At 40.8% G+C, this 26,034-nt stretch overlaps 1 protein-coding gene across 6 annotated transcripts in view; it reads left to right on the top strand.

The window, feature by feature from the left end:
* SDCCAG8 (serologically defined colon cancer antigen 8) overlaps positions 1-26,034 on the top strand; it is a 158,443-nt gene that overhangs the window by 40,506 nt on the left and 91,903 nt on the right. For all 6 annotated transcript variants that reach the window (XM_026649650.2, XM_026649647.2, XM_026649648.2 and 3 more), the window contains exons 11-12: positions 4,164-4,298; positions 9,322-9,438. In XM_026649650.2, coding sequence (XP_026505435.1) covers positions 4,164-4,298; positions 9,322-9,438 — 252 coding nt within the window. The remainder of the gene's footprint in view (positions 1-4,163; positions 4,299-9,321; positions 9,439-26,034) is intronic.

Here is a 26,034-nt window from a genome sequence, read left to right as displayed (position 1 = left end):
TGGACTGGCACAGGGTTCATGGGGGTGCCTCTAACCATTACCCAGTACAGAGTAGGGAGGTTAGAGCCCTGTGCCGTCGACTCTGGTTCCGGCCTCAGGGTGTTCGTTGAGTCTGATACTGGTGAGGGTGATGCCAGCATTGACTTATTTCTGTCGGTGGCATACCAGGTGGCTACAGTCCTTTGGTCCAGGACTTTGCCAGGGCTGCATCATTTACAGCCCCATTGGGTGAATGGCTGCTGAACTCTTAGGTCCATTGGCACTACACTCTGATGTTCCCCTTCCACGGTTTGCGGAAGCAAGGCTGGTACTGGGCTCAGTGCAAGGGACCTTGCCCTGGGGAAACTCCTTGGCACTGTTGCAATCAGCACCACCGATAGACTCATAGACTTTATCAGAAGGGACCATCCTGATCATCTAGTCTGACCTGCACATTTCAGGCCACAGAACCTCACCCAACCACTCCTGTAATAGACCCATAACCTGTGGCTGAGTTACTGAAGTCCTCAAATCATGATTTAAAGACTTTGAGTTACTGAGAATTCATCATTTATACTAATTTAAACCTGCAAGTGACCCGTGCCCCATGCTGCAGAGGTAGGCGAAAAACTTTCAGCATCTTTGCCAATCTGACTCGGGGAAATTTCTTCCTGACTCCAAATATTGCAATCAGTTAGACCCTGAGCATGTGGGCAAGACCCACTAGCCAGACACCCAGGAAAGAATGTCAACGTGGCAGTTCAAATTCAGCACCACTGATGACTTTGGGGTTGACACCGCCAGTGTACTTGGTGCCAACAGTACCACTTTTATCATCGGTGCTGGTCCCTGGCTAATTCTGGGTGATGGATGAGTCAGACTGGTTACTTGCTCCTCAGGAGTGGCTCCACCTTTATCCCCAGAATCCCGAAGCTCCTCAGTGTTGAGGTCGGGATCTTCCTTCTCCTGCCCTCCATCACACGACTCACATTGGGGACTGTTTATGGAGCATTACCAGGGGATTGGCATTCATCTCACAGTCACAACTGGGGCCCCTGGCCACCAATGCCCTATCCTTATCAGTGACCTCTATGGAATCCGTGGGACACTCCTCAATCACAGAGGTTGCACTTCTCAGCTCACTCTAAGGTGAGGTCACCGGGCAGATCAGTGGTGGGAACTATTGACCTACTGCAGGTTCAGGTACCAGTGAGCCTTCCCTGTGCGGAATCCATGGAGCTGCCCCTTCCAGCTCCACCAATCCAGTTAACCTCCTACTCTTCATCTCCAGATGATGCAGCAGTGTCTGGCTCTTCCTGTCCTCCAGTAGCAAAGGATTTTAAGGCCTATCAGGACCTTTTGCAGAATGCGGCTGCTTCCTGGGCCTTCAAGTGGAGTTTCTGCAGGAGAACACTCATAAGTTAATGGATATCCTGAAGCTGTCTGCTCCTGGGAGAGTAGTCCTCCCTATCAACAATGCACCCTAGACCATACCAGCTTTAGTACCACCTACTGCAAAGCATATGGAGAAATGCTATTTTGTCCCAGTGTAGGAGGGCTTTTACTCCCATCTGCCCCCAAATTCCGTAGTCGTAATCACAGTGAACAATAGAGATGTCCGGGCAGGTTTAAGACCACTCTGAAGGACAAGGTCTCCAAAAGGACAGATTTAATAGTGTGACAAAGTTCCTCCTCTATCTTGGTGGGTCCTGCGCTTATTGGCGGATTTTCCTGCCTCAGAGATTCACCATGTGGGTTGGGGAACAGCCCAGAGACCTTCCCCTCTGGAAGAACCCACAGTCTAGGTCAATTGAGAGGTTTGGGGGGAACCCGGGCCCGCCCTCTACTCCGGGTTCCAGCCCAGGGCCCTGTGGACTGCAGCTGTCTATAGTGCCTCCTGTAACTGCTGCATGACAGCTACAACTCCCTGGGCTACTTCCCCATGGCTTCCTCCAAACACCTTCCTTATTCTCACCACAGGACCTTCCTCCTGGTGTCTGATAATGCTTGTGCTCCTCAGTCCTCCAGCAGCATACCCTCTCACTCTCAGCTCCTTGCGCCTCTTGCTCCCAGCTCCTCTCACACGCACCACAAACTGAAGTGAGCTCCTTTTAAAACCCAGGTGCCCTGATTAGCCTGCCTTAATTGATTCTAGCAGCTTCTTCTTAATTGGCTCCAGGTGTCCTAATTAGCCTGCCTGCCTTAACTGGTTCTAGCAGGTTCCTGATTACTCTAGTGCAGCCCCTGCTCTGGTCACTCAGGGAACAGAAAACTACTCATCCGGTGACCAGTATATTTGCCCTCTACCAGACTCCTGTACCCCACTGGTCTGGGTCTGTCACAATAGGCAGCTCTCCTGTGTGCTTTTCCTCTGATCCCAATTGTTCCACAGCTCGCCCTCAAGCTGAAAGTGGCTTGGGCCAAGCTCATCCTCGCTGCCCCAGCATGACTGAGGGCAGTACTGGTTTTCTGACATTCTCATGCTGTCGATTCAGCTTCCCATATCCCTTCCTCTCCATCCCAACCTGTTTACACAGATTCATGGCCACAGTCTGCATCCTGCATTCGGCTCCCTACATCTCACAGCATTGCTGCTCCGTGTTTGAACGAGGAGGAAGTACAACGTTCAACATCTGTTCAACAGGTCCTACAAAGCCGCCTATCAGAATGTCCTATTCAGCATCGTGGAAACATTTTTCGGTGTGGTCTTTGGCCCGTGGAGTTCAGCCCATACTAGTTAATATACAAGACATCTTGAAGTATTTACTGCATCTTCAGTCGTTGGGTCTTAGGCTTGGTTCATTGAGGGTGCATCTAGTGGTGATCTTAGCCTTTCATCCATTTATGGAAGATCAGTGTTTTCCAATGCCATGGTGGTAAGATTCTTGAAAGGAATCCTTTGTTTCCATCCACTGGTGCGGGAACCGGTTCCCTTGTGGGACCTTAACACTGTTATAGCACCTATCTTGGGATCTCCATTCGAGCCTCTGGCATCTTGCCCCTTTCCTCACTCTTATGTAAAAAATTTGCATTCCTCATGGCAATAACATCTGCGAGAAGTGTAGGAGAGTTGCAGGCTTTGCTGGCAGAGCCTCCTTACATGCAGTTCTCTGACATTGTTGCCACAACTGAAATTTGTGTCTAAAGGGGTCTCTCAGTTTCATTTAAACCAGGCGGTATACTTACCTGTGTTTTTTTTTTTTTTTTTTCCTAAGCCACATTAATCTCCAGAGGAGCAGTATCGTCACATATTGAACATCGGACAATGTCTGGCCTTTTATGTGGACAGGACTAAACCCCATGTGAAGGGATAGGCAGTCTCCTTACAGATGATCTGTAAGTGGGTAACTTCCTGCATCAAAGCTGCATACAAAACAGCTTTGAGTGCAAGCTCATTCTATGAGAGCACAAGCTAAGTCAATAGTGTTCTTAAGTGACATCTGCATAATGGATATTTGCAGGGCTGCCATGTGGTGGTCGATACATATGTTTACAAACCATTGCTCCTTTACCGTGGCATCCAGAACAGATGCAAACTTTGGGAAGGCGGTCCTGCAGTCCTTGTTTAAATAGGCTGTGAGTCCCATCCCTTAGGGAAACTGCTTGAGTCACCTAACTGGAAAACATGGCTGCATCTACTCAAAGAATGAAAATGGTTACTTACTGTAGCTGTGGTTCTTAGAGATGTGATGCAGATATGTATTCCATGACCCGTCCTCCATAGACTCTGATGCAGAGGAGAGTCTCTGGGCATTTGGTGTGAAGGAACTGAGGGGGGTTGGGGAAGCAGCACCTCATATAGTCAGGGGAGAGGCATAAGCGCTGCTCCTCTACAGGTACTGGTAGGCAAAATTCTACGGCTCCAAAATCATTACGCACATTGAAAAGTCCTGTAGAGTAGTTTGGCTGACTGAAAATATTTCAGATGTTTACTTGAATCACTTTAAAATAATAACTTTGCTGTTCTAATCATTCTGCAGTCCTTATGCAAGTAAAGTCTGCATTTCTTGCTCACTCAAAATTCCTATTGCCTTAAAATCAAGTCTTGATGTGAAGAAATGCAGCATTGGGTCCACTGTACTTAGTTGGGCAAAATTCCTATTGCTTTCAAGGAGTAAAGACTGCAGAACTTAGCCCTGTATAAGGTTTCTGGTTAATTCACTATAGTGTTTCTCTTTCTGCAGGTGATGGTTTTGTCTCAGAATGTGGCGACACTGGAGGCTCGGTTAGAGAGAATTACAAGAGAGAAGAACTCAATAGCTAACCAGCTAGAGGAAGCCCAAAACCAACTTACCTCTCAGGAGATGGAAGTTAATAAGGTAGAGAGAATCTCAAATGAGTATTTGCTTGTTACCATGGTTTGAAAGATCACATGGTGAGAGATGCTTTGTACTGTGTATTTTCTATAAAACATATTTGAAAAGACGGTATTGATAAATTTGGCTTTCTGAAAACAAACACTTGTATTATGAAAATCTGGTGCATGATGTTGTGAACCAGTATTCTCTCCTCTTTAACATAGTTTAAGGGGTTAAATAGTCTAAAATAAATATTTAACATTAAAATTTATGTCATTTTGAGGTTCCATGTTTAATTGTCTCAAAAATTTACAGAGAGCGTTTACAACCTTGCATCACATGTGAGAGTCAAACTTTTTTATTTTTTTCTGGTCCATGCAAAATCACTTAACTATGCAATCAACATTTAATTAATAATTCTGTTGATACAGGGGATAGAACAGGATTCAACTCATTCTTCCATAGCTGTTTTGGCTCTGCAATGCTAAAGTGAGTAAAGAGTAGCACAAATTTATTTTGGGGTTAAAATTCAAAACTCTATTTTTTTTTTTTTTATTTTCTTTAGACTTTCTGTTCAGTATAGTTCTTTGTATACTAGTGCTAGTTTTATGCATTTTAAGAAGGCATCTTTCTGCTGTTTAGGTTGAATTGGTTTTGTATACAAATACAATCCTGGTTTAACTTGAAATCCCCCGTTTTGGTGGTCCTCGCTGTGACGGGTTGGATCACAGAAACCCCCTTGGGAGCTGCCACCTGATGTGCCAAGACTACCCCTGCTTCTGTTTTCCCTGCCAGCTCAGGACTCCAGCACCCTGTCTTGCTGAATTAGACACTTCAGTCCGCTCCAACACAGACCCAGGGTCTGAATCACTTGCCCCAAAGCTGCAAGTTTACCTGAAAACAGCTCATAGAAGTGTGCTTGTCTTTAGCACTCAGATGCCCAACTCCCAATGGGGTCTAAACCCAGATAAATCCGTTTTACCCTGCATAAAGCTTGAGATGCACAGTTGTTTGCTCCCCCAGGTATTAATACATACTCTGAGTAAATTACTAAATAAAAAGTGATTTTATTAAATACAGACAGTAGGATTTAAGTGGTTCCAAGTAGTAACAGACAGAACAAAGTAAGTCACCAAGCAAAATAAAATAAACTGCGCAAATCTATGTCTAATCAAACTAAATACAGATAATCTCACCCTCGGAGATGCTTCAGTAAGTTTTTCTCAGACTGGACACCTTCCAGGCCTGGGCACAATTCTTTCCCCTGGTACAGCTCTTGTTGCAGCTCAGGTGGTAGCTAGGGGATTCTTCATGATGGCTCCTCTCTCTCTCTCTTCTGTTCCACCCCTTTATATATCTTTTGCATAAGACGGGAACCCTTTGTCCCTCTGGGTTTCCACCCCCCCTCACTGGAAAAGCACCAGGTTAAAGATGGATTCCAGTTCAGGTGACATGATCACATGTCACTGCAAGACTTCATTACTCACTTGCCAGCACACACACATACAGGGAGACTCACAGGTAAACAGCCATCTGCAGACAATGGGAGTCATCAAGATTCCAAACCATCATTAATGGCCCACACTTTACATAATTACAATAGGCCCTCAGAGTTACATTTTATATTTCTAGTTTTAGATACAAGAGTGGTACATTTATACAAATCAGATGATCATACTCAGTAGATTATAAGCTTTGTAATGATACCTTACAAGAGACCTTTTGCATGAAGCATATCCCAGTTACTTTACATTCACTTATTACCGTATTTTCTCTAAAACTATCCCAGTTACATTATATTGACTTACTATCAAGTTTTTATAAAACCATATAGACTGCACAACGTCACACTCGCCACCTACATACCTTTCAGTCTTCTCAGGCTCAAATGTGGGATGCATTGTATGTCCCAGAATGAGTGAGACGAAAAAAAAAATTCAAGCAGAAAAAATAAAATACTGTGGGATCAATTTACTTTAGTGTAAATAATTCCTATAGCTTCTTTATTTTGATGTAAAATGTTTTCAGCAATAAAGGTGAGGGGACACCGAATTTGTGTAGAATATAGATGATTTTAGTACTAAAATGAGTGATATCTGTTGAAATAGACACTTGAGATGTGTGCCTGCCCTCTAAACCCAAGGCCAGAGAGGGCTTCTCAACAGCTAGCTCAGGGGTGGGCAAACTACAGCCCGCGGGCTGGATCCGGCTACTCAGGGCTTAGGATCTGGCCCCCAGGATTGCCCCCCGTGGCGCCGCGGGCCCCGCGCCGCTCTCAGATTCGGCCGGCACCACGTCCCTGCGACCCCCGGATGGGGGGGCAGAGGGCTCCGTGCGTTGCCCTTGCCTCCAGGCACCGCCCCCCGCAGCTCCCATTGGCCGGGAACAGGAAACCACAGCCAATGGGAGCTTTGGGGGAGGTACCTGGAGGCGCGGCAAGGGCAGCACACGCAGAGCTCTCCCCCCCACCCCCCTTCCCCCAGGGGCCGCAGCGCTTCCTGGAGTGGCGCGATGTGGGGCAAGGGCAGGCATGCAGGGAGCCTGCCCTGGCCCCGGTGTGCGCTGCTGCCATCCCAGAGCCAGTTTAGGTAAGCGGTGCTGGGCAGGAGCCCGAACCTGCCTGCACCCTGCCCCCAACTCCCGGCCCTAAGCCCCCTGCCTGCACCTCGTTCCCCTCCTGCACCCCAACTCCCGGCCCTAAGCCCCCTGGTACACCTCTCCTCTGCCCCAATCCCTTGTCTTGAGCCCCTTCCTGCACACCGCACCCTCTCCAACACCCCGCACTCCCTCCCGCACCCCAACCCCCTACCCCGGCCCTGCATACAATTTTCCCACCCAGATGTGGCCCTAGGCCCAAAAAGTTTGTCCACCTCCGAGCTAGCTGCAGTTTCTTGGAGCAATTTGCTCCGTTGGCCACTAAGGGGCACTGTAGCATGAGCTTCTGGTCAGCTTTTCCTCACTTCCCATTCCTCTAGCTGCCCCCACGGATTCCTCAGCTCTATGCGCTGCATATCGAGAGGTGGAATGGGAGGCAGTTTTTTTCCTCCTCAGCTGGGAAGAGGAGAAAGAAGCCTGTCTGATGAAGAGGAGGCAGAAAGGCAGAGTTGGTAACACTTGGCATTGTATTGAATTTCAGTATTTTTTTTTTTCTCATCTCCCATGGTTTGGCATTAAATTCTTGAGCATCTCCCCCCCCCCTCCTGTTTTTTAAAAGACCATTTCCCATTACTTTAAATGGGACTGAATTCTCGGGCTGTCCTTGGTGAAGATTCCCTGCATATTTTGAATGAGGAGGTGAGGCTGTTTTTTGTAAAGAGGACCATCATGTCTCATTGTTTGCAGGAGGACTGAAGCCAGTTGGCCCTCAGAAGTTAGATTTTCCTGTATGCTGCTGCTGCTATTATTATATAAAGAGAACACTGGGAAGAGACAGGAATAGGATGGGTAGGGGAATTTGGGTGGCAGAGGGAGACTGTGAAAGAAGAGAGACTGGGGAAATGAAGGGAAAATATAGAGGGCAAATTAAGAAGAGGAGGCTGTACGTGGGGGAGGGAGTATAGAGAAAAATGTGAGTGGGTGTTACACTGTGCCTCCGTTGCTACCCAGTGAACTGCACAGTGACTGGTCAGTTCATATGGTTTCACACTCACAAACACACACCAGGTTATCTTTCACCCAGGTGTGTATTTATTCTTTTCTTACATAGTAACACAGTGTACTGCAAGCTTACAGACAGGGGAGGCTTCCCTGCAGACCTCACTCCTCAACACAGGCTTACCCTGTGAGCCGCTTACTGAGCCTCCTTTTGAGCTTCTTGCTTCTAGTTCCTGGTCCTTCCCCTTACATTCTCCCAATTACCTCATTAGCCCAGTGATTACCACTCAGGTACTCACAATCCCCTAACAAAAAATATATAATTTACTGCAGTTTCAGCTGGAGTTATGTCAGTGATCAGGGTACTACTGGTAATGCCCTTTCACAGCGGGAATGAGGAGGAGAAAGGTAGATTGAGAGGGAAAGAATGGCAATTCCCATGCCTGAAGTGTTAAGAGAGCATAAGTAGAATCCCCTGTAAGGAGCTGGGGGATAACATTTTTGTGTGTACATTTAAGGTTGAATTGTTAACCTGAAATGGTCACACACAAATTGGGGGTCATTGTTTTAGATGGGGAAGGAGAGGCGCAGATCCTTCCAAAACCTCTGCTTTTTGACATCAAACAGGGCCCACTAAACCCTTGGATAGTGAATGTGGAAGAAGACAGACCTGCTCCCAAAATGTAGAGAGGGGAAGAGCAAACACTTCCTCTGGCCCTGTAAATTTGGGATAGATTGAGGTAGGAGACAACACAGAGAACATCATCAAATGTTTTGGTCTGGAAGAGGTCAGGATTCAGAATGGAATATAAGTTATCTTTCTGAAAACGAATTCTCTCTGTCTCTCCACCCAAAATAAGTCCTTTGGGTGCTTTTTTGGCTTTTTCAGTGTCTGTGTATACATTTGAATAAGTTGTTGCTGTTAAGGAACTTATATTCAATCTCTTAATGAGAATATAGTGTTTCAGTACAACTTTGAAAATAATTACAGTGCAATCTCAAGATTTTCATTCCTACCTGGAGAAAAAAATGGCAAAACAGGAAATCATGCTCTGGAAATGTAACACATCCTTTAATTTTAGCATTTGAAAGTGTGATCCTAGAATATCTTTGGATTTAAAAAGAGAATGGAAGAAAATTTAATAACCAGCAACTGTAGTTTAAATGTATTTAGTAGCACATATATTGACAGCATAAGTATTTTACAAAATCTTGATCCAAATATAATTGAATCTAGCAGGCACTGCATATTTCAAAGTTAATGACAATACAAGGGTTCCAGATCCACCTTTTTATATAAAAAACATTTACCATATGTAGCCTTAAAATATCTGTAAATAAAAATGTGCTGGATTCAAATGATCTCTAGGGGGCACCAAAAGATCTAATTATAAACATTAAACTGTGGGTTCCACAATCTACAGATCATGTTGTCTGTGTAATCTAACAGGTGTGTGGAGAAATGCGTTTTCAGTTGAATCAAACCAAAATGAAGAAGGATGAGGCAGAAAAGGAGCACAGAGAGTACAGAACAAAAACTATAAGGGAGCTTGAAATTAAGGACCAGGTAAGAGATGATACTGCCATAACTTTGCAGTTATTAGAAACATAAGTAGGGTTATTTCTGAAGTTGGAATGATTCATTTTTCTGATACTGGTCATTTATTACTGTTATTTGGATTCTAAACTAATGGCAAAAAGCCAGCTATTACTATTAAAGAAATGCCTCTTGCCTGCCTTATCCTTGTTTTCAGCCCTAAAAAGGTGCAGTATTACCTAATACTCATCATATTCTTCATATACAGTGTATGAACACATATGATAGGCTCAATATGTATGAAATCTATGTAATATATACATATGGTTATATATCTCACTCATAAACACACAAAATGCGTATGCATCCAAAGCAAGATAAAACATAAACAAGGATAAAGTTTGAAGTATATAAGGCATAGTATATCATTTCTTTACCAATTTCTCTAAAGATTCAAGTTCAATTGATTTTTGTGATTCATAGAAAAGTTTCAAAGAAACAGATTTATGCAAATATGCCACTAGGAATTAATTGTTGGTAATTTAAAGATGAGTTTGTATTACTTACAAAACCAGTGTATGCCTTGCAAGTAGACTGAGAAGACATCCCCTATTAGCAAATATTAATATTAGAGTGTACTGCAGCTTACTTCACTAATAGTTCAAACAGATGTTATGTTGCATTTTTTTGAAATCTCCCTCTTTTTCAATGTGACTCACCAGTTCAAATTTCCAGTGTTCAAACTTCCAATTCTTGTTTCATGAGATATGACGTATACATGACTAGAGATTGGCAGTATGTTCTGCATACACAGAAAAGTGTTTACGTACGTTATATTTCAGTTTGTTTAAATTTTAAATACTACTTACAGCTGTTTATCCAGCATTTTTAAAACCTTTTTTTTTCCTTTTCAGCAAGTGAACAAATCAGTGCATCTGAAAGAAATATATGCAGGAAAAATGTAGTGTTATGAATTAAAAAGATATTTTATTTAGTAGTGCTACAAAACCTTGATAAGTAGCCAGAGAAAATTTCTAACCATTAACTTTTTTTTAAAAATGTATCTTAACTCAAAATTGAAACAATACTAAATGAAATTATAATCAAAACACATATTATGTATTGTTTTAAGTTATATATTTACTAGTTAAAATAATTCTTTTAAAAAACTTATTTACTATATCAGATTATACAGCACAGCAATACAAGGGCCTTGTAAGTTTTTTCACTAGATCCTTATGGTCTAAGAACACTTGAAAAACAAAAATACAGGCTCATCTTCTGTCTTGACAGATATCTCAAATAAGAGAGTTGGCATAGTTTCGGCATTCTAATGAACTAGGAAGTGTGCAATAGAGTATTCAAAGAAGTATCTTGCATTGAAAGTTTCGTTCTGCAGCCTTCCCCAAGGTTAATTTTTTTGACGAACTAATCAATGTAACAAAATATTTAAGTTTACGTCTAGGATTACTTGTGCTTTACCATTATGGGAATAATTAAATGTTAAAAATGGTAATTAGCACTCTGGTACATTTTAAAAGGAGGGGTTATTCCCTGAAGAATAACATACCATGTTTAGGTTTTCAAACATTTTTTTAAGGAAGTGATTGCTGGATTCTAGAAAACCAACTGTATGTGTTTAAATAATCATTGTTCTTGGTATTTACTAGTCTTTTTCTAGGTTAGGCTTTTAATAACACTAGTAATCAGCAAAGCTCTATATGCTGAATAATATTCGAAACTACATAAAGCAATCTATGATAGTGAGATAAGTGTAGCTATTTTGCTTTGATAAAAATGTAAGAGGTCATTAAAATTCTTATTGTAAATAAGCTGTTCTTATTTTACATTTAGTTTCATGTTTAGAAAAGAAAAATGTAATGTCTCATCTTATGGATGGCAAAGCAGCAATTGTTCTTTGGTTTCTCAGCCATGACCTGACCTTCTGGCTAAGAGACAGAGTTGATACCTTCCTTGGACACCATCTGTTCATAATAAATATATATTTAATTTTTAAACGTGGACGGTGGGTCACTTAGCTGATATGTTAGTACCTTATTTTACTTTAGTATGTTTTCTTTGAAATTGAGAAGAAAGTTGTAATTTCCAATAAGTTTCCCTTATTGAAAATTGGTTTAACATTCCATCTAATCAAAATATAATTTCTTGATTATGTTGTCGGTAAATTCAGTTTTTTACGAAATAGAGATTTTAAATAATTGGCTTAATGTACCCAGGTATGGTGGAAAAGACATAATTTCTATATGTACAAATAGGAACATATGGCTATTAAATATGTTCTCTTCTGACCAAAGTCTGCACTTCTAATGGCTTGTTGAAGAAAAATTAAAATGAATTTAGGAAGAGAAAACATGATTGAGTTTCCGTTTTCTTTCTTTTCCCCTCTCTTCCACCGTCTGCTGGGATTTAGTTCCTGTTCTAGGTGTACTTTGTATATATTACATTCATGTGAAGTGTTAACATTGTAAAATATACAACCAAGACACATTTTGTTTTGTATACTAACCTGCTGCACCACCTTATCTGAAAATCTGTAGTATGAACATTATGATCCTATGGTATTTTAGGGTTCTGAAAAAACAGAATTTTATGGCAAGTATACCTGAGGGCATGTACACACACAAATTGTACTATTTTAATTTTACCACTATAGTTAAAATCCAACCCCCCGCCTAATTTGTATTTATACTGGTATAATGATGCTTTATACCGTATAGCTTATTCCTTTAAGGGACCTTTATACCAATATAACTTGGTCCACACTGGGGGGGTGTACCAGTATAACTATATTGGTAAAAAAAAATGACACCCCCTCCCTAAACTGAAATGCAACATTATACTGGTATGAAGACCATATGTAGACCAGGCCTTAATGTATGGCAGAAGATTTTTGCATATTTAATGCAATATAGACTTCACTTTTTAGTACCTTCCATGGAATTTGAGGTATTATACAATACATTTAATAATAAAATAATTTGTACACAGCTAATGCAGTATAATGGGAAAAGTACTTTTGACACATTGTGAATTCAGGTTTCAGAGTAGCAGCCGTGTTAGTCTGTATCCGCAAAAAGAACAGGAGTACTTGTGGCACCTTAGAGACTAACAAATTTATTTGAGCATAAGCTTTCGTGGGCTACAGCCCACTTGTTCAGATGCATAGAATGGAACATATATTGAGGAGATATATATACACATATATAGCATGAAATGGTGGGAGTTGTCTTACCAACTCTGAGAGGCCAATTAAGTAAGAGAAAAAACTTTTGAAGTTATAATCAAGATAACCTAGTACAGGCAGTTTGATAAGAAGTGTGAGAATACTTACATGGGGGGAGAGATTCAATGTTTGTAATGGCTCAGCCATTCCCAGTCTCTATTCAAGCCTAAGTTGATTGTATCTAGTTTGCATATCAATTCAAGTTCAGCAGTTTCACATTGGAGTCTGTTTTTGAAGCTTTTCTGTTGCAAAATTGCCACCCTCAGGTCTGTTACTGAGTGACCAGACAGGTTAAAGTTCACCTGCACATCTACCAATGTGATATATGCCATCATGTGCCAACAATGCTCCTCTGCCATGTACATTGGCCAAACCGGACAATCGCTACGCAAAAGAATAAATGGACACACATCTGACATCTGGAATCATAACATTCAAAAACCAGTAGGAGAACACTTTAAATCTTATTTGAGAAAGCTGTACAAAGTGTTTTTGATTTTTCCTTATTGTTTATTTGATTTTTTCCAATAAATAAAAAGTTAAAAACAAAGCCAAATCCTTAGTGAGACTGATAAACTATAGGAAAGCAATATTTTAGGATTGGCCTTAAAATTAGACCAAGCATTGTCCTGAGAGAGAAAATGAAGAACTGAGTTCCAGATCTGAGGCAGAATGAAAGGTTCAAAACCCAGAGGTCTTAAACGAAGGAATAGGAGGCTCATGGATCTAGACTTCAGAGCCCAAAACTGTATATAAAGGAATTGGGAGTTCATTGACCTGCATGGGCTAGATCAGAGGTGGGCAAACTAAGGCCCGCGGGCCACATCCGGCCCACAGGACCGTTCTCCCCGGCCCCTGAGCTCCTGGCCCAGGAGGCTAGCCCCTGGCCCTTCCCCTGCTGTTCTGCCTCCCCCGCAGCCTCAGCTCAGTGCGCCACCAGCGCAATGCTCTGGGCCGTGGGGCGGTGAGCTCCTGGGGCAGCGCAGCTGCAGAGCCCAGCCTGACCTGGTGCTCTGTGCTGCACAGTGTGTGGCTGGCTCTAGCCGGGTGGCGTGGCTGCCTGTCATGGTACAGCCATGCCGCCAGTTACCGGTGCTCCAGGCAGCGCGGTAAGGGGGCAGGGAGCAGGGGAAGGGGGTTGGATAGGGGTTGGGGCGCTCAGAGGGCGGGGAACAGGGGGGTTGAATGGGGGCAGGAGTTCCGGGGGGGCTGGATGGGGCAGAGGTTCTCGGGGGGCAGTCAGGAATGAGAGGAGGGGTTGGATGGGGCAGCTTGGGGCATTCAGGGGTCGGGGTTCTGGGGGCGGTCAGGGGACAGGGAAAAGGGGAGGTTGGATGGGGCATAGGTCCCGGGGGGGCAGTCAGGAAGGAGAGGGGGGTTTGGATGGGGCGGTAGGGGGCAGTTATGGGCAGGGGGGTCTTGGGGGCAGTCAGGAAGGAGAGTGGGGGTTGGATGGGGCGGTAGGGGGCAGTTATGGGCAGGGGGGGTCTTGGGGGCGGTCAGGGACCAGGGGGCAGGGGTCCGGGGGGGCCGTCAGGGGTGAGAAGCAGAGGGGGTCGGATCGGGGGTGGGGGCTGGGCCACTCCTGCCTGTTTGGAGAGGCACAGCCTCTCCTAACTGGTCCTCCATACAATTTCTGAAACCCGATGCGGCCAAAAACTTTGCCCGCCCCTGGGCTAGACCCAGTTGAAAGATGTACATGTTTCAGCATTTTTGTAAATAATAAAAGGCACCTATGTTATATAGTGATTATTCAACAAGAATCTAGGATGAGGAATGGAATTGTGTATGAGAAAGCGTTTTGCAAAAGATATTTATAGAATGTTTTACCTGGTAGGCCGTAAAGCAATCACTTAATGTAATCTAGTTTAGAAAGTACGGATGCAAGGTTTACTAACTCTGCATAGGCCAATGTTTAGACGTGTTCATGAAATGTTAAAAGGAGGATCTGATTTAAGGGCTAATGTAACTTTCCAATAACAGGCCAAGATCAAGGACTGATTAATTTAAATTCATTTTTTTGAAGCAGTATTACCAACTTCAAGTGATCAAAAAATCATGAGCCAGGCCCCTAAAAATCACTAGATTTTAAAATAATATATTTTGTGTTTTTTTTTTTTTTTTATTTACCTTCTGGTTTTTGAGCCCGTAAGAGTCATATTCTCAAGCTTTTCTCTGCATCCCTGAGGGCTAGAAACTGCTTTTCCCCCAAATAAAAGCTGAGATTTTCATGTAACCACTAGACTTCACAAGATGGGGCTTTACAAAAATCACCAGATGGGATGAGAACCTCAATAAAATGGGAAGAGTTGACAACATTGATGAAGTTAGGCTAGTACTATATATTGTGTGTGTGTGTGTGTGTGTGTATGTATGTATGTATGTATTTAAAACCAGTATAGCTATTGTGATTTTAGTCAGAGATGTAATGATTTCATTAGCAGGGCAGACAAGAGTGTGCTTTAGCCACAGAAAAGAGAACATAGGGAAGTCTTTTTGCTCCAAAAAAAGCTAAGGGAAATGTACAATTACAATTGTACAAAATGTGCAGTTTTGATTGTCTTACTTTGTCCTGAATGGCCAAAGTATTGAGGCATCTAGGAGACCAGGATGTGATAATTTGTATAACTATTTTCTGATTTCCTGTGTTATTTTATATAGTTCAAGGCTCCCACAATATTTTTGTAAAACAATATATTATTATATACAAAAATCCCCCTGCATGTTTACTTTTAACGCGAATCTGTTAGATGACACCCTCCACCCCACACTCCTTGAGGAATGGTTTTAAATTTACAGGGCCCAGTTTTCAAATATGGCTTGGGCTCAGGAATTATGAAGCCCAGTAGCTCTTGATCAAGAAATTTATAAGAATCATTAGTGATAATCTCTCCCCCTCCTCCTCTGGAAAAAATAAATCCATGACAAAAGTTATGTTAATTTATCATGTAAAATTGCATAGTAAAATAGTCAAGATAGGAAATGTGAAAGTTAGGGTTGAACAAAACCTAAGGTGAACTACTTTTGAGGATTATAGTAAAGTCTTTGTGTTCACATCACCAACCAAAGAAGGGAAATGCTTGACTGGTGAACAAAGGGCACAACTCTGTTTAACACCAATCACTAAAATCAGACTTGGCACAAATAGTAAGCCCGTACCAAGTCTTTCGTGAATGTATTCAACAGTCCTCTGTCCACTGACAGGAAGTCCCAAGCATATGGCTTTGACTACTGCAGTCCAGCACCATTATACATTAAGCCCCCTACAGTACACAAATGTCATTTTGCTGTTTAGAGGATGGTTTTTACCCTAATGACCTGTGGCTTTTGCTCTTTCTGCAGCCTTTCCAAAGCTAGTGTAGTTTTGGTAGTGGATTCCACCGCAAATATTATTTAACCTACTGAATTTTCAAGGACTACTTGCAGAATCTGTTACAATTAATAAATCTGTTCTAATATGCAAGACAAATATACCACAAGTGAGTGAAATCATGTGGGTGTTTTTATGCAAGAAAACTTACACAGACACAAGAGTAATATCTGGAACCTCATCATCATTAAAACAAAACTTTAAATTGCATATCCCAATGTGACCATACAGATAGAAAAGCTGCTTGCTTAAATAGTCTGGCAAAAATGTCCTCACACTTCTTCTTAGATGATTTGCTTAAAATTGTCCAACAAAGATAGAATGTGCTCACCACAAATTAATGTGGTGGGTCTTTGTCCAGGCAGCAGGAAAAAGAGGATGGGGCTCCTTTAAGGAGTCCGACTGCATTTGGGTCATGAGGGAGGGGAAACGGGGCGGACTTACCTGAATGGAGCCAAGAGGGGAACAGGCAGTGGCCAAACCAGGTGGGGACACTGACCTACTATGCTGAGGTAGAAAGGTTCTGTGCTGGGCCAATTCTTTACACCTCCGTCACAAACTGACTTTTGGCTTATTTGGTTGTAATGGATTGGCTTTATTATCTATAGATGGTGCAACCCTTTACCACCATCTACCTGGCCAGATGCATTCCATCTTTATGGGCCTGCACAATTGTAATGTGCTAGCACAACTCGGCCTGCTGTTGCTGGGTCCTGTGAGAGCCAAGCTAGACCTTACAGCTCTCTGGATCCTCTACTATGTTGTCAAGTTGGATCCTGCTTTGAGGCCTGTAACTAACTGACCTGGTAAGGTTTGCTCCTGATATGATGATTCTTTCAAAACTGGTGGGGGAAAATATCACTTCCAGGCTGAGACCCTGCAATTAAATATGAACATAACCTTTAATCATAGTGTTGTTGTCACTTCCACTGTCTTATAATATCACATGTGAAAAATTAATTAGAGTTCATGAGCATTAGAAATAGTATGAAATGGCTTTTGCTATGAAAGTGCCCATAGTTTGTGTTTTTACTTTTATCTGACAGCAATATGGGGTGAAATAAAAATGGTTAAACAGACCAGAAAAAATGATGGTTGCATCAGTCTTCCCATTAATATTGTGGGATCAGCTCTGTGCTGCTGTGTCTGTCATAGCCGCCCTCACCGCTTGCCTGTAACTATCTGCTGCTGCTGTGTGGGAGGGAGGACAGACCTCCATTTCCATCCAGCTCTATACTGGTGCAGGCTGTGGAGAGAGGTAATCCCACTTCACTCCTCTCAACTGCTTCTTCTTGGGGATAAGAGAAGTACTGCTTAGCCTCCTCTCATATTTTTTCATACTGAGATCAGAGTAACTCTTCTCCTCGTTTCCTCCTCCTTCAAAACAAAAAACAAACAAAAAATGCAACCATAACCCCCACAGCCTTAAAATATCTTGCTCCAGGGTGAGTTTTATTAAACCCATTTTTTGCTTACCTTTACTGGTGGTTGCTGAGCTAATCTCTGGTGCCCCAGTGCTTGCTATTAAAAATGTCTCCATAGGAATTTACCTACATACTGGGGCTGAAAGTGCTGCTCCAAAAGAAGCTATTGCAGTTCAGACACTTTGGCAAACCAAATAACAGTATTTTCAGAAAAGTAATATAGTCAAAATCCCAACAATTTTACATGTTCTGGCCGTTCCCTCTTGTTCAGCTATCTAGGTATTCATCCTACGGTCATCTCCGTAGTATCAGAATACCAGATCGGTCTTGGGGTTGCCCAGAGAAAGGCCACAAGGGCCCTTGCTAGTTGTCTGTTGACCAGTATTATCAACCCCAACAGTTTGAAAATCATGAATCAAAAACATGTAGGTCTTTTATTTATTTATTTATTTATTTATTTATTTATTTACTTTATTTATATACACACGCACACACTAAAATCTTGTCAAAAGTCTGTCTTTTGGTTTTTGAACTCCCACTACCCACCCCCCCTGTGTGTGTGTGTGTGTGTGTGTGTGTGTGTGTATGACAATTACAAGTTGAAAATTCTACCTTAACTGCATAGGAAATGTGCCCCACACAAACAGGACCCTGCTCCCTGACACCCCCCATTCCTCGCACTTTATTGAAAGGTTTCTCTTCTCTCCCCCTCCTCCCTACTCCAAGTAGGTCCCCTACAGCACCAGCATTCTCTCCAGCAGGCTCTTGTGATGCCCCACTGTACTTCCCTCCACAGCAGCCTGCAGGCGAAAGAGCATCACCTGAGCTCCTATCTCCATTCACGCTCTTTCACTGCGCTGTGGTAGTGGAAGAGGGGATGGTGAGGTCGCGGCTGCTGATTTTGGGAATGGGGCATCTCTGCTGTGCCGCACCTGTTTCAATGCTTTGGCCTTGTGAGCACACAAGAAGCCATTGCCTGCAGCACAAATAGCTCAGTGGCCTCTGAGCTGCATGTGTTTTATCACACAGTTGAAAGAGCCTCCAAAACGGCAACAGTCACAATGATATGAGCGTTGACAACACAGGATTACAGCCTGCACTGTTTCAGTGGGTTGCATCATTTGTCCCTTGGGATCTTCAGATGGCCTATTGATTTGTGTGCTGGTCAGAAGACTTAAATCCTTAAATGGGGCTGAATACAAAGCAGGGGCCTGTTTTGCTACTATGCTTCCCTTTCCTTAACTGCCTTTTCCATCTACTCCTGAACTGGCGTTGAGTTCCACCCCAACGTTTGGTTTTGTGTTTTGGTCTAGCAACATTGTGTACCTGTCTGCTCTTGTTTTAATTACCTAGTCACATGAAACATTTTTTTTCCTTTTTTGTAATACGTACATTTTAGCGGATCTTATGAGACATATACATTTTTAACCAAGTTTTTAACTACTTGTTTGTACAACCTCACAATTTATCACATTTTCATAGCATTTAAAGAAGGTTTAAATTTTGAAGCCAAATGTAGGCTTTGGATGTTCTTGATTCCCATCCTGTTTTGAATAGGAGGCAGGATAAATTTACATAGCAATTTTAAAAACAAACAAACCACGTGCACTGTTGGGGACTGTTCAGGATTACCCTGGTGATGACTCTAGATCTCTTTACAAAGGTGGATAGTTCTTCTGATGCAATCTGCTGTGTCAGATGGCCCTGTCTGGGAGGCCGGAGGTTTAGAGACTGCTCAGAACATAGGGCTGCCTGATTGATATCAGAATTAATACAGGGAGTTGCTCATAGTTGGAAGAAATGGCTACAGTTGACCCCACTGCAGGGAATATCTGCATGTGCAGTGATGGATTTTTTTTTATGTCATGTCCAGAATAAAATATTTTGAATTTTTACTACATACGTGCAAAAATATCTTTTCATTAGTTTGAATATATAGCACGGTATGAATGATTTATTATCTGAAAAACTATGTAATATAAGACCGCAATAAAAATTACTCTGGGATCAAAATTATGTTAAAAATGTCACATATATAATTGCTTTTAAATAGTGTATCCAAGTATGCTTGAATATTCACACTAGTGGTACCTCATACTGAAGGCAACTGCAGTGATGAAGTATAGCCACAGTCCAGCAAAGATTTACACATATACTTAACTTTATGCACAATGAGTGTTTCTGTTAATGTAAATGTGGCTATTTGCACTGAGGAAAGTTGAACATGTGAGCATCTGGGCCTGCATATGTGGGAAATGGGTAATAATGTATCATGTTGAAAAGTGGCAGATTTAGAGTTAGTGGAGCCCTGTGCGCACCTTCGTTTTCGGGGGTCATCGTAAGTAATATTTTGTAAAGAGGCACTTTCAATTGCCAATATTGCCTAATTTGTCAAATGATCCTGACTCATCATATTTTGCAAATGATTTTAACTTGTTTCAATATAGAAAAACGTTCACCAGAAGCATTTTGACAGGTATTGTTAAAAATATTTTCAGAGTAGTTTCTACATTTGGAAAGATTGCCTGCAAACCGTCACGTACAAGTCTGTACAAATCAACTGGTGATCTCGAAGCACATACCTCATAATTTTTGATTAAAATGAATGAAATGTTTCACATCATCTTGAAAAAGATTTGTGTCTATGTTCTCTCGGTAGAATTCATTTAATTTCTTACTGTAGTGACTTTTAGCATTTTCGTCCATACTTCTGTCAAAAAACACGCAAAATAAATCCACAGTTTTCTTTAGCGATTCACCTCTTATCTGCAATTGCACTATTATTGTGTCACAAGTAACATTGACGGTCTCAACGATAATCTTCTCTTTCCCTTTTAAATTGATTTCATTGTCTCTAGTTTCATTGAAAAATAACTTCCTACTTTTTTTATGCTTCTCATCAGATATATCAAAGGAACCTACATTTTCTGTTCATATTTGTGCCTCTGCTTCCACTGAGCTATAATCTTTTCGAACTTCCATGACAAAACTTTTAACTGAAGCTAACAATTGTGCAGCATTCAGTAAATTTGTATCAACCTTTTGCAGCGACGGTGCAACCTTTAATGCTGATGGCATTAATTCTTCGAAGTAAAGGGTTCCACAAAAGAGTAAAAACAGCAATATCGTACTTTTCAAACTTCTGCTAAGGATTTTGCTTCAGTTTTCTCGCACATTTTTTCAGAAATTGATGTGGATATGTCTAAAGGTTTTCTTTATATCGTCATAGCTCATTTTCAAAGCCAAAACAGCATCCGCACGAGCAGATCACCCGGTGTCACAAATTCTTTAACTGTCAAATGTTTTTCATTTGCCTGCTCCAAGTGTGATTGTAACATACTCTACCAATGCGTGGAAACTTGAAAAAAAGCATACACATTTTGAAAGAAGTCAAAAAAAATGTGGAGCTCCCTCACAAGATTAATGTTAATTGGTCTACATGATTCACATCTGGTGTTGAATCGACTATTATGGAATAGTACTTGGCATCCTTTACTTCATCAGTGAATTGGTTTCTAAGCCGCTCTGCCATTATAGTGATGAATTCATCATAGGTTTGGTGTGTTAAAAAGTTTGGTCTTCCCTGAGCCACAATACTGATAATTTTTCAAATGTTTTTTGAGGAAAATTGTCAAATTCACTAAGACATTCAAGTCAGGTTAAAAAAAATTACCTTTTTGATTTGACAATGATGACTCATCATGTCCTCTTAGAGGTAGTCCCAAAGAAGACAGCAGTTTGACCATGGCAACATGTCTCAGCACTTTCCTCCAATAAGAATACTCCTTTTCAAACTGAGCCGATAACACAGAATCAATTCTTCCAGATAATTCACACCTTTGAATGAGCTTACACATTGCATGAATATGAGCTTTGGAAGTCTCATGATCAGCAATATGTCTTGCAACGTTTCTCCAATTAGAGTGCCCATCAACAAATGTTTGTTTTTCCTTTACTATGGTCAGGGAATAATTTGAAAACATATCAGTAGACGGCCTTAGTGGTTTCTGAAAAAATCAACCAAATTCTCATTTCTGTCATCCCATTTTTCTTCATCCTCAGAAAATGGGACTCAATGAAGACCTCTAAATTGCTTTTGTCCTGCAACCTCATACTCTTTTTTCTCAAATTTTCCATATTACCTAAGTTTTTCAGTTTATTTACTAAGAATTATTCTATCATAACTAATTAAACAGATTTTGGCCATAATGCAATGTCTTCAGAATAGGTTTCTTCCTTTAATTCGACAAAATTACCAATATTTTGTAGTTCCATTGTCAATTCAGTGTCCACTTGTTCAACTTTTGCAGTCGTTGTGGTATCCCCACAACTCAGCAAGTGATCAGATAATTCCGATATTTCCTTGCTCATACTTTCTGATGAATGTCCATTATTCAATACTTCAAGCTTTTAAAAATAAGATGACAAACTGTCTTTTTGCTTAGCTTCATCTTCTTGCCTCGCCTTCATTTTTTTGCGTTTTTGACTGCCAGACTCAGTGTTGTTTCATTGCTACAAAACTGACCTTGATTTTAGGCAGATTAAAAATGTCTGAAAGAACAGTGGCGTAGCCACAGTTGGGCCTGGGTGGGCCATGAACCACCCAATTAGGTTTATCGCAGTTAATCCCATGTTTTTATCTAGCTCTGTAAAAACGGGATTTTTAACCATTACATACTAGTGACAAATCACAGGCATTGTTGCAAAGAGCAGGGGAGGATGCTTTTGTTCAATTGGATAATTGGTCAAGCAGACAGACTTTGATTGGCAAATGATGATTTCCCTAGTTGCTGTTATGCTATCGCCAAGACAGCGAAAAACTGGCAAAGCAAAATTCTTTGCTAGACTACTTTAAAAAAAAAAATGTTTAGAGCTAAGTTCGCAGAATGCAGAAAGCCTGGACTGCTTCGTGACTTGCAACACTTATTAAATTCAGTCATTTGTCAGATTTGTCCTGCATTTTGGGGTCCCCTGTTGTTGGGGTCCCCGTGCCACTGCACAGTTTGTTTCATGGTAAATATGCCACTGATGTTGAGTTGGTCATGATATTTAAGTAGTGTACTGCCTCCAGTAATCACATATTCTCCGCAGAAAGGCAATCATCACTAAGATATATTTTTTAAAAAAGGATCTTCACTTCTTACTTTATGTTCCTCTATTTTCATAATTATTAAAGAGACCACAAGACTGAAACAGCAAATGAAAAAATACCGTAGATTCATGATACCTATATATCCACACACACACACACACACACACACACAATTTTTTTTTTTTTGCTGAACACATGTAGCAGTATATTGTATGTATGTTTTTCAGTTAATTTTGTTCATCATTGCACCTCAGATCAAAGGAGATTGGTTTAAGAATTAATGTTCTTTGCTTTTTAAAATAAATTTGGCTTCTAGCCTATTCTTGATTTGTTATAAGGCTTCCAAAGTATTTTTCTGAATTTAGTTCAATGTAGGATTTTATCTTTTATCAGTGGTTAATCATTTTCAGTTGTGAAAGATTTCTTTGCCTTTTCTGTCAGCTCTGCAGTTATTCTGAGTTCTATGAAAAACATCTGCTAGCTTAGAAATTTAAAGTTGCAGTTTTCTGCATACAATACAGTCTGCATTAATATGGACAAGAATTAAAGAATTATTTTAATTTTGTAATTTGACAATTTTGTTCAAAACAGATCAAATTGTTTAGAGGTAAAGAGATGTCTAGTTAGTTAAATGGAGAATTTTCACAAAACACTTTAGCATGGTTAAATGAAGATAGTCGGTTGGATTTAATTTGAGAAGAGGCTGTTTAAAAAAATTTTTTTTATGAGAAATCATTCTTTACATTTTTGTATGAAGTTGCATTAGTTTACTTTGAGCCCATCTACAGTGTGTTAATGTGAAAATGCCTGTAAGATTGCATAAAGGTTCTTCCCCTATAATCTAATGAATGAGAAATAAAATGCTTGTTTGCTTTTTAGTATTATAAGAAAAAGACTGCAAAAGGTACTCGTTTCCTACAAAAAGGGAGGTTTAAAACGTAAGTACTTGTTGATTAGGATGTCCGAAAGTAGTAATTTACAGAAACAAACAATGTATGGTAGTTTCTTATATTTTTCCTAAAAAGTTGATTTTATCTAGTAAAACTTGATCCTTCTGTTTTTGAATAATATATTATTTTTTGGTTTCATTTATTTGTGGTGTACTGAAATGGCAGTTCTTTTATTGGGTTTTATTCTGTAGTCTTTTTACAGACAAAGTTTCTGTTTATGTCAAAGGGAGTTTTAACAATTGAGATGGAAGACAAGATTACATAATATATATATTTTTAAGTTACATACAAAAATATTTAAAGAATGCTAAAGTTACAAAGTCAAACACACAGAAGTTGCCTGTGCAATGTTAATGAGGTGAATGTGCATAGGAAGTCTGTGATAGAGCCACAATACATGAGAATGTCCTTTTGTGTTCTTGCAACTCACTGCCTTTTTTTCTGTCTATCCTGTGGACTGAAAGAAGCAAATATCCTGAAGAAATAATACATGATCATGTAATTAAAAATGGTACCATGATATAAATATACAATCAGGTCAAATTTAAGGTTTCATAGACATGATTATCATCAAAAAATTCCAGATGTGAAAGATTAATGGCCTGCTTTTGATTCTGCACTACTATGTGAGTGAGCTCAAATAGCAACCACTGCTTGCAGTTCTATGGATTGGAGGGGGCAAAACTTCCTCCCCCGCTTCCATAGAATTCTCTTGTGTTTAAGTTACTCATAAAACGCTTGGGAACCAGGATTTAACACTAAAAGAATAAACACACTGTCTCATAATGTCTCTCTTTACAGCCACATTTATGATTTATAACTGCACTTCCTGATGATCAAATGTAAGTTTTAATTTTGTAAAGGGATGTATTATTTTTTGTACTACACTAATACACTTTGATGTCTACTAAAATGCTATCATCATCACTTCCCCATGCTCTGACCGCATTACTTCACACCTTGCCTCCTCCTTTAGTTTAATGTCCCTTTTAAGCACATCAGATTTAAGTTCCTTGACCTTCAAAGTTTTTTACAAAATGTTGTCACCACCTACATCTGCTTTCAGTTCTCCCTTACTCTCTTCCCATACCTTTCTCCTCATGTTTTCCTTATCCCAGAGCTTGACTGTATGACAAGCCAGGGTCTAACTCAACAATGCAGTAGTTTGCCACACATTAACTCACCATATAGACCCTACTACTGTGCACTGAAAGTTCCATAATGTGCTTTGACATACTGCTGTTTGAAACCAGACTACAACATTGCACTAGGAATGTGCATCAGCAGGGTCTGTATGGACACTTTGTGCATGACACACTGGCATGCACTAGAATTTACGCCCCAGCTTGTGTACACAAACACAACATGTAGACTGCGTTTGTAACTTGGAGGGAGGAGGGGAGACCATTTACAGGAGTTTCCCAGGATGCAAACACATCATAACCATAGATAAAGGTACCCTTCAGATCACCCTTATACATTGGACCAAGTGTCCTCAGGATTGATTGGACTGATGCACAGCCAGTTTATAAGGCTGTCTGAAACAGTCATATCTTTCACTACTGTGTAAAGTGGCCTCCAGATATGTAATATGCTATGTTTCAGGAATAGTACCAGAAACTACTGGCTGAATTATCAGACCAAACTACTTAATGGTATTTGTGGTTTGGATGGTACTCCTTTTAAGGTGTTGTTGATACACAGCAATAAATGAGGGTTTATTTTTTGTTAATCAAGCCTTCGTTGTGCTTGGATGAGAACAAGCTCATTGAGACTTAATCCAAATAAATTTGGGGATACTTTAGGATCTCTAATTGCACGGGTGCTTTTGGTGTTCGGGGTGCCTTTTTATTATTTCTTTTTGCTGTGATGATTGATTGTAACTGTTTCTGACATGAACTTTTCCAGCCTTATCCACTCCTTTGTGGGTTACTACAATGCTATCTACGTGGGCTCTTGGAAACCCACTTGGAAACTACAGGTGACACAGAATGCTGTAGTATGCCTGCTTAATGCTGAATATTTTGGGGAGAATATTATGCCAGTACTTCAGACTATAATGGCTCCCTGACTGATTCTGGCTGGAAGTCATGGGCATATATTGATCTTTAAAGCCCCACCAGAGGTACATTGTTTGGGTCCCAGCTACTTTGACAACCTGCTTTTCTCTTTCTGCATCCTCATGACAGTTGAGATCAGCTGATGCGTTCTTACCTTCAGTTCTTTGGTTTGAACATCTGGCAGACGGAGGCAGGGCATGTTCAACAGAGGTCTCTTTACTTTGGAATTTGTTTCCCACTTTGGTCCGACAGAACCTGAGCCTATTTACCTTCAGGAGACAGTTTAAAGCCCATCTGTTCACTTAGGCTTTTCCCTGAGAGGGTGATGATAGGGTGTGTTTATGTTTATAGTTGCAAAATAGAGGTTTTAAAATATTTAGTTGACATTTGTCAACTACTTTTTGTTATTGTTGGTTGTTTTTTTTTTTTTTTAAATGTGGCCGTTCATGAATACATTTTTTTTTTTAAATAAAAGGTATGTTGCAG

The sequence above is a fragment of the Terrapene carolina genome, unplaced genomic scaffold (assembly GCF_002925995.2).
Source record: "Terrapene carolina triunguis isolate 2854851 unplaced genomic scaffold, T_m_triunguis-2.0 Scaffold85, whole genome shotgun sequence".
In the NCBI taxonomy this organism is placed as follows: Eukaryota; Metazoa; Chordata; order Testudines; family Emydidae; genus Terrapene; species Terrapene triunguis.
This window is presented reverse-complemented; position numbering and strand designations above follow the sequence as displayed.